Raw genomic sequence first — 8,658 nt, 5'->3', positions numbered from 1 at the left:
TAACTACATTATTGGAAAACGCGGAAAAACAGTAAAGAACAATATTCTCTATTTTCAATGGTAAAATGACAAAAAGCACCTTATTATAATATTTCACATGGAAGCGTCATTTGTGTGCTATTATTTTGTTTATAACAGTTTATCTAAAGGTTACCTGATATTTTACGTGTCAAGTAAAATAAAGAGATATGAAAGTTAAAGAGAATACGACCTGAAATAAAACCAAATTACTAAAATGGCAAACAAATATGCATGTTCTGTGTTAGTGAAATAGTAATAAATATGTTCTTCATTTACATTATCCAATGGGTGTAGGTTTGTTAATGCATATTTAGCATTATGTATATATGAAACGTAATAAAGCGATTTTAGGTTGTTGCCAAATGACTAATGTGCTGCAGTGCAACTAAAAGAGAAAATCAACAAATATGAAGGAAATATTTAGATTGTTTACAGTTCTCCTGTCATTGCTGTATTTATATCGTGTACTTCTGTAGATGTAGACGGAACTACAACAGGTTGAGTAAAGTGTCCCCAAAAACCTCGGTAAAGTGTTTTGTTAACTTCCCTAAATATTATTTATTTGGACAGCAATATTAATCTTTTTGTTTTATTTTACCTTCTTTGTAGTTACTGTGGATTGCGATCTAGTAAAATGTTTACTATACAATGTGAAATAAATAAATAAAGTACTCTTGTGTCCTTTCTATTTACCTCTAAAACCTGACGATGACAGGAGGAGATAATAGAGGGGAGACCCATAAAGAAAGTGACCATCTGAAAAGCCCTCTGCCATTGTAAACAGGACAAGGCGTGGAGTGGGCGGCGCTGCCTTGGATGTAATAACCAATCATAGCTTGTTCAGGCATTACAAGCAGCCAATCAGCGCGAAGGCAGGTCTCTCAGAGTGGGAGCATGGACACAGGCTGCGTGGACTGTGCACCCCGGCGAGCTATTAAAGCTTGCAGCTCCCCCCTTGAGCCAGCAGCCAGCAGACAATTAGGGAGAAGGTCTCAGCCCTCTGCCACTGTCATGTCTCTCTGAGCCTCCTTACCAGCGCGATCGCTGCTATTACATGGATATAGGAGACATAAGGAATCAGGGTTCCCAGTGATCAGAGGAGTTACACAGCCCGGCATATCCCAAGCAGAGGATTTATCCTCCCTGTGGTATTTGTCCTGAGGTCACCAACTTTGGATGCGTCTTTCCCAGCTAGTTTCTTCCATCAGTTTAGGCTGGTAGGTCATTTTATTTAATTGTATACATATTATTGTGAGGACAGTGTTCTCCTGTCGCCACACAGTCTGCATCCGTACTGTATTTTGACTCTTTACAGTATTATCTATAAGATCAAATGAGTGTTATATGCAGACAATCATGCTTGCTGGTGTCAGAGCAGCTGTGCAGCCATGCAATGTCGTGTTGGGATCAGTGGCATTATTGTGTTGTTACTGTGCTTTGCAATCTGTTTGCGTGGGAGAATTGCTGCTACTGCCTACAGTATACTATTTAAGGAAGAGTTCACCAATAGAAAATTGTTATTACCTCTCATATTTAGCAAATTATTGCCTTTGGGAATTACACCAATTTTCCTCCATAGTAGAGGTTGTATTTCTATATTCTTCTTTTTATTATTCATTAAGACTTACATTTCAGTGTGTATGAATGCTAGGAAATCATAGAGAAAGACAGATAAGTATGGGTCATTAAATACATGGGGTTTAGTAACAGAGGGTTATTGCAGATGGTGGTAATGGGTCTATTATGAAGGTGTGTTATCAAACGCGAGCTCTGACGTCATATATGACTATTGCTGCCAGTGTACAGTGCAGAGTGCAGCAGCGGCATAGAGTAAGCGCTTACATTGTGTCACATGGGGAGATTTAATCCATTTAAAATGTGCATACTGGCTGGTAACAAACTTTCACATATAGCATGCCCACATTAGATTATCACAGATATACACAGAGTGGAAGTTGCTCAATCAATTTATTGGCCCATCACTTGTGTATATAGGGAGGGGGTAATCTAGGCAATAAAAACAACAAAACAAAGTCCCCCAGCACACTACATGATAATAGCACAACTTTTGGTCATATGTTTATGTATTTCTAAACTGAGCGCCAACTCACCTGACTCTCAATTTAGAAATAAAATAATATAATATATTACCCAAAGTGGTGCTATTATAATGTTGTGTGACTGTTGGCTTACTATATGTTTGCTAATGTATGTAACTAAGATATCTGCATTTTATTATCAATTAGAATGAAATTATAATGTGCTGCCCCATTGTAGAGTTCTGGATATTTTATCACACATATGTAAGTTTATTATCTGTAGCACATACTGTATGCATAACATGGCTGCAATTGCTTTGCGATGAGATGGACAGGAAAAGTGATTATTGATAAATGCCAGTCGGTAAGAGGGAGTATAGCTGTTCACCCTGTATAGGCTTCTTCTGTCCATGGCTGTACATACCAATAACCCTCTTTGCATCTTATCTCCACAGTAAGTGGGCGCATTGGAGGACATGTACGAAATCCAGGCTGTCGCGGTGCCCTCTGCTTCCCCCTCCAACTCATCCTCCTCCCCCCACTCCTCATACTCATCCTCCCTGGCTGGAGACTCCGAGATAGACGTGGAGAGCTTGGAGCTGGAGGCAGACGGGCAGCCGGAGCAGGGCAGGATGGTGGGGCCGGAGGAAGAGGAGGACGAGGAGGAGGAGGACCAGGACGGGAATGGGCTCACACACACCAGAAAGGAGCTCCAGCAAAAAGGGTCGGATAAAGGCGGAGAACAGAGGAAGCTGAGCAGGACCCCCAAGTGTGCCAGGTGCAGGAACCATGGAGTGGTGTCCTGCCTGAAGGGCCACAAGCGCTTCTGTCGCTGGCGGGACTGCCAATGTGCCAACTGCCTGCTGGTGGTGGAGAGGCAGAGAGTTATGGCAGCACAGGTGGCCCTGAGAAGACAACAAGCTACAGAGGTAATTATGATCAGCTATGGGTAGTGCCATGCCAGCCCTAAGCTTCACCAGGACACTAACCCGCCTCATTTCTGAATCTTTAACAACGTCTATTACAGTCACTTTATACAGTGAGAGTGTTGGCCAAACATCTGCTCTTCATTTCTTTCCCATATGTGTAACTAGTTGTGTTTTGCTGATTGCTGATAGAACTCGTCTAATAATAATAATAATGCAGAATCAGAGATGATTTCATTATTTCTAATCCGAGTCTCATTGACTCATTTTACTTATATTATGTCAAAAAATGAAATTATCCATATGAAAGAGTAACGTTGTGGCCAGTTATTGGTATGAAATACACAAATAGACTGTCCAGGACTGGATAAGGCAAACTAGAGCTCATTACCGTGTCCCTGCGTACAGTGTACTCTGCTCTCTGGAAATCTGCTCTCTGGGGCTAATAATAAAAGGATTTGTAACAACATTGACATTCCTTATTGGTTACAATTATAGTGATTCAATATAGAAACATGAAGCCAAACTGTGAGACGTTGCTTTTATATAAATAAACAATGACATCTAGGAGACTTTTCAGATCTCCGCACCTTGGTGTTGTTTTAGTTGTTGGGTCACATTAGGAACACATTACTGCTGTCTCTACTGTGTTACATGATGAGCACAGCTGTGCTGTGACCAGTGACTGCTGTCCGATGTACTGTATGAGCTTGTCAGCAGGAAGTGTCTGGGGTGGGCACAGCAATGCCACCACACTGCTAGGTCTGCCAGCCTGTGGCCTGCATTCTGCCCGGTATATTTACTACTAATTCAAATTAAGTCCATAACAAATTGCTACAAATGAAAACTCCTGTTATAACTAACATAATGATGTAGTGACATAATAAAATTTCCAAACCATAGAGAAACATGAAGAGATGCAATTTACTCTCATTTGTAGCACTCCAGCAGAGGTCTGGAATGAATAAGGTAGGAACCAGCTTAAAGTATATAGATGGATATATCTGTATTACACCAGATAACCAGGCTTACAGACACATAAGAAACACTGCAGTGTAATGGGTATACCGTTTATACAATACACTGGCCGACCAGCAATAACTGAGGAGACTGGCACTGCATCCTGGCACCCTCCCACAATGCTTACTATGAGCTCCCTATGGTACACTAACAACCCGAGCTAAACCACCACCACACCACACTGCCAGTGCCTATGATGACAATAAACCCCCTTAGTAGAGTTCTGTCCTGCAGATATTATTTGTACCTATGCTGGCAATAATCACCACAGCCCTTTATCAGCAGACAATCAGCACCTAAACAGCACAAGCTCAGCCTTGCTGGCACTACACCACCTTGACGGCGAAGTGCAGACAGCCCCGGGCACATTGCTACTGTACCAGGTATTGTCCTGTTCTGTCAGACCTCAGCATACAGCTCAGTCACTTGTCACAGAAAAATGTCCTTTGTTTCCATCTAAACAGTGACAGCAGAGAGGCTATTTTGTGTTCAAACTCATAAATATCCACTTGCGCTTTTTATAGTGTTTGCAGTAGGTTTAGTCGCTGGATGTTTCCTGTTCAATGGATAACAGGTTTACATTTAAAACAATCTATATTTAAATGAATGGAGAAAAATATTATTTATTCATTTTGTTTTTTGTCAACACGTACCAAGGAACTGATGTTATTTTTTTTCCCGAGTGTTATGCCTAGCTGTGTATATAGTACTGTGTATAACATTGTTATGGTCTTTGTTGCAGGATAAAAAAGGTCTTACTGGGAAACACAATATAACAGAGAGGAAAACTGTCTACCAGCGGCACATAAGAACCCCCAGCTTGCTGGCTAAGAGTATACTGGAAGGTAATATTACACCCATCATCCTTTTCCACATAAAATGGGAAAAAGCATACAAGCCATGTAATTCATTTTCCACCATACTATCTGTATTGTGTTTTCCTCCCACTGCTGGAGATATGTTGCTGCGTGTTGATCGCACATATGTCAGGACGATATCAGACGCTGGTGTAATCAGTCTATACGCGGGTTCTGGGCACACGGAGTGACTGCGATTAGCGCGAGTTTCGCTGATTTCCCCACTTATGCATGTCATATACCATACCATAGGATATTTGTGAATGAATACAACCAATGTATTCAGGTATATGGAAAATACAGTCGTTAAGGGTATATATATATATATATATATTTATTATATATATATATATATATAAACACGAAGCTGCAAGTATATAAAAATATACAGACTCTCGCTAAATTGCTATGTAGAATATACTAACCATATACTAACATGCAAAACAAGTAAGTATGATAATACAGCTTGCAGTAGATTGCAGTTTACAATACAAACAGATCATCGTAACGGAATCATAAGTGTTGTTAGCTAACACATATGGTAGACTATTTGGCGACACTTAAAGGGTAAATACAATTTATTAACTCTCTCAACTTCGGTAACTTGCAGCAGGTGCTTATGCAAATCGAAGGGTTATCAGTAAAATATAGCGAAAGCTTGTATTGGGTTCGGAAGTGATCCTAATGTTGTTAAGTGAATCTGCGTTGGGCGTTGTGCACTTACATATATTATAGATCCCACTTGAAACTTACTTAGTGAAAACATTATATTGTAGAATAGCCAATGAGTCCAGCACATTTATTTAAATCAGCATCTATCCAAAGACAATATCTACAGCTTTTCAAAACTTTGGGTTTAAGCTTAAACGTTTTGCATTGTATTTTACTTGCAAATGTCTGTCAACCTTGCCTCCATTTCCATATACTCTGATGGGATTTATAAACAAATAAAAGTATTTTGCATGATAATGGAAAAAGGAAACGTCCAATTTATTCGGAAAAAAAACATAGCGAGACCCCTCAAATGTCTCCGTTTCACACCCGTGGGAAGTGTCGATTCAGTGAAATTAACCCTCTGGCTTAAACGGATCATTTTAATGTTCTGTGTGTTCAGACAGCAGTCACAGGACACATTGTACCTCATTTATATTTCCTCTGTCTCCAGACATCATCCTCTGCACTGTTTTTCATCTTACATTCCGTCTTCTTGCTCTTAACTGTCTTGTTTCTTCTTTTCTTCTAGTTCGAGTCTCCTCTCCCATCTGTAACTATTTGTACATTGTGATCTGCCTCTAGGAAATATGTCATCAGTTCTAGGTATAGCCATGTTTTCTGGTGTTACATTGTGACACCTATATAAATACATAATTGCATCTGGGGTGTCATCTTCTGTCCATCTTATAGTATCCTGTCTGGTGCATTTAAATCTGAATAATATATGAAACTAGCATTAACATTTACACTATTGTGACAGAATATTAAAACTACATAAAGTAAAACAATGTTTGTAGTCAATGTATTATTGCAGATATGTACAATGCACTCTTGAGCAATCATATAGTTCATTTTTATTTTGTCCTCCCTTAGCATAGATTTATTATTGTAAATTTAATTTTTTTTTGTATATTATCAGCACTAAAGTTGGGTTTAGGTCAACCTTTTCTGTTCTTCTGCTTGGTGGAAAGCCTTAAATGGATTTTTAGAGAATATAAATAATTTGTTTGGTGAAATGACAAAAGATGCCTTCTGTTGGTATCCATACAGCCCATATAATAAATTAATTCTGCTTTCAGGATATCGACCTATGCCAACCGATTCTTACATGGGGCACAACTCCTCACTGCCAGCCCCTGTGAGTGACAGGATGAGGAAGAGACGGGCCTTTGCTGATAAAGAGCTGGAGAACATTATGCTGGAGAGGGAATATAAAGAAAGAGAGATGCTAGAGGCCTCTCAGGCAGCCAACCTTTTCCTGCCCAACCGCATGGTACATGCCACAGAGTACAATGCCTACAAAGCTGCCTATGGTAACTCGCAGGTTGATGCCCCCAACAAAGACTTATGCAATTTCCTGCCCAATTGCCTTGATCTCACCATGCAATATTCAGGATCAGGAAATGTGGAGCTAATTTCTTCTAATGTAAGTGTAGCCACAACTTACAGACAATACCCTGTACCCTCCAGGTTCTTGGTTTGGCCAAAAAATGGTCCAATCACTGATGCTCTTCTTTACCAACAGTGCCTTTTAAATGCCACAGCTATGCAGGCACTGAAACCTGGGTCAAATTGGGACTCAAAATCCAGCCCAATTATTGAAAGCCAGCCGCCAGAACAGGACCTAGTACTGCCCAAAATGGAAACCCAAATGATACACCCACAACACTTGAAACAGGACACTGGAGAAAGGTCTGCATTTTCCCCACCAAAGAGGAACTTCTCACAGCTATCTGGCAAGGACCATTTGTCTCCGCCAGAGAGTCTAATGAACAAGATCAGTAAGGAAGCAGCTAAACAGCCTCTGTCTATAAAGTACAGTCCCTTCCACTCATTATTTCAGCAGGCACATCTTGAGAAGTCATTGTCAGAGCTTAAAACCTCTTGTACCAAAGACCCCTATGAAGAACCCGCAAAGAAATTTAGAGAATGTTCTTCCAAGGAAAACCAGACATACAAATTAACTATTGATAGATACAAAAAGGACTTTTACTTAGGCAAAGAAACAGGATCAAAACTTTCAGTCAACGAACCCTTACCATTTTCTGTGGAATCAATCCTGAAGATGCCCTCAACCACAGCGCAGCGTACCAGTGAGTAATATTCCTCACACCAGTGGCTACTGGATTAGCTGCTGGGAGCCATTAGAATTCCTTCATAATGCAAGAGTCAGTGGGATGCACATGGCCTTTTTATACAGTGTACAAACATACATTTGCATGTTGCGTTTCTTTTGTACAAATGACAATATTTAAATGTAAAAAGTATGATCTGCATATGTGAATTGTAAAGTATTTGAATATGAAACAATATATAAATATATAAATATATAAATAATAAAATACAATGGTTAAATATTTATTTACATGGTTATCTGATATTTGCTTGTTTATTTTCAAACATATTTCTGTGACCAAAAATCAACACCATTGTATCACAATAGGACATTAGTGACAGCTGTCAGATATACACTAAACAAAGGGCAATTGTATCTATTTTGTTCCACACTTTGGTGCAGCTTTTTGTTAGCCACATTTCAAGTCAGCAGTATGATAACATAATCTACAGGGAAAAAAATAATCTTAATTACATAATTTGTAGGAGTTTATTGCAATTTGTCATTAATCAAGATATTAAGGGGCCTATGTATCAAACCGTTTTTTACATAAAATTAGGCAGAAACTACAGTTTCAGCATAATTTTATGTATTGTTCCGATGCACTAATAGCACAATGCAGGAGATTTCACAGCAATCTCCAGCAAAGTGCTAATTAGCGCTGCAGTTCGCAGTCCCCTGGGTGCAGGAGAGAGATCTTTCGATCTTTCCCCCGCAGGCCCCGGCTGGCTCTGGAAGCTGATGCTGTGCACATGCATAGTGTAAGCTTCCCCGGGGAAGTCTTTCACTTCTGTAAAAGACTTCTCCTAAATGCCGGAGATATTTTTTGCGGGAAGAGCGATTACCGCAACCACTGTCCCTGCGAGTTCCCCATAGTACATAGCCAGAATATTTTTCTGAAAATGATAATATCTCCGGCGAGTAAGGTACATAATAATTGCGGCAGTACCACCTTTATTAGTACA

At 39.8% G+C, this 8,658-nt stretch overlaps 1 protein-coding gene across 1 annotated transcript; it reads left to right on the top strand.

Annotated features, from left to right (window-relative positions):
- The first annotated feature begins 972 nt into the window (after positions 1 to 972).
- DMRT2 (doublesex and mab-3 related transcription factor 2) lies at positions 973 to 7,917 on the top strand. Its single transcript, XM_088476638.1, has 4 exons — positions 973 to 1,238; positions 2,516 to 2,989; positions 4,749 to 4,851; positions 6,657 to 7,917. The coding sequence occupies exons 2-4, from the start codon at positions 2,537 to 2,539 to the stop codon at positions 7,676 to 7,678; spliced, it is 1,578 nt and encodes a 525-aa protein (XP_088332764.1). The 5' UTR covers positions 973 to 1,238; positions 2,516 to 2,536; the 3' UTR covers positions 7,679 to 7,917.
- Positions 7,918 to 8,658: the final 741 nt, after the last annotated feature.

Source organism: Taudactylus pleione, unplaced genomic scaffold, assembly GCF_031769625.1.
Source record: "Taudactylus pleione unplaced genomic scaffold, aTauple2 ptg000190l, whole genome shotgun sequence".
Taxonomy (NCBI): Eukaryota; Metazoa; Chordata; class Amphibia; order Anura; family Myobatrachidae; genus Taudactylus; species Taudactylus pleione.
The sequence above is the reverse complement of the archived record's forward strand: the minus strand, read 5'-3'. Positions and strand labels throughout refer to the sequence as shown.

Coding starts and splice junctions, on each gene's coding strand:
- DMRT2 (XM_088476638.1), top strand. CDS start 2,537: ATGTACGAAATCCAGGCTGTCGCGGTGCCCTCTGCTTCCCCCTCCAAC. Junction 2,990..4,748: donor GAAGACAACAAGCTACAGAG/GTAATTATGATC, acceptor TCTTTGTTGCAG/GATAAAAAAGGTCTTACTGG. Junction 4,852..6,656: donor GGCTAAGAGTATACTGGAAG/GTAATATTACAC, acceptor TTCTGCTTTCAG/GATATCGACCTATGCCAACC.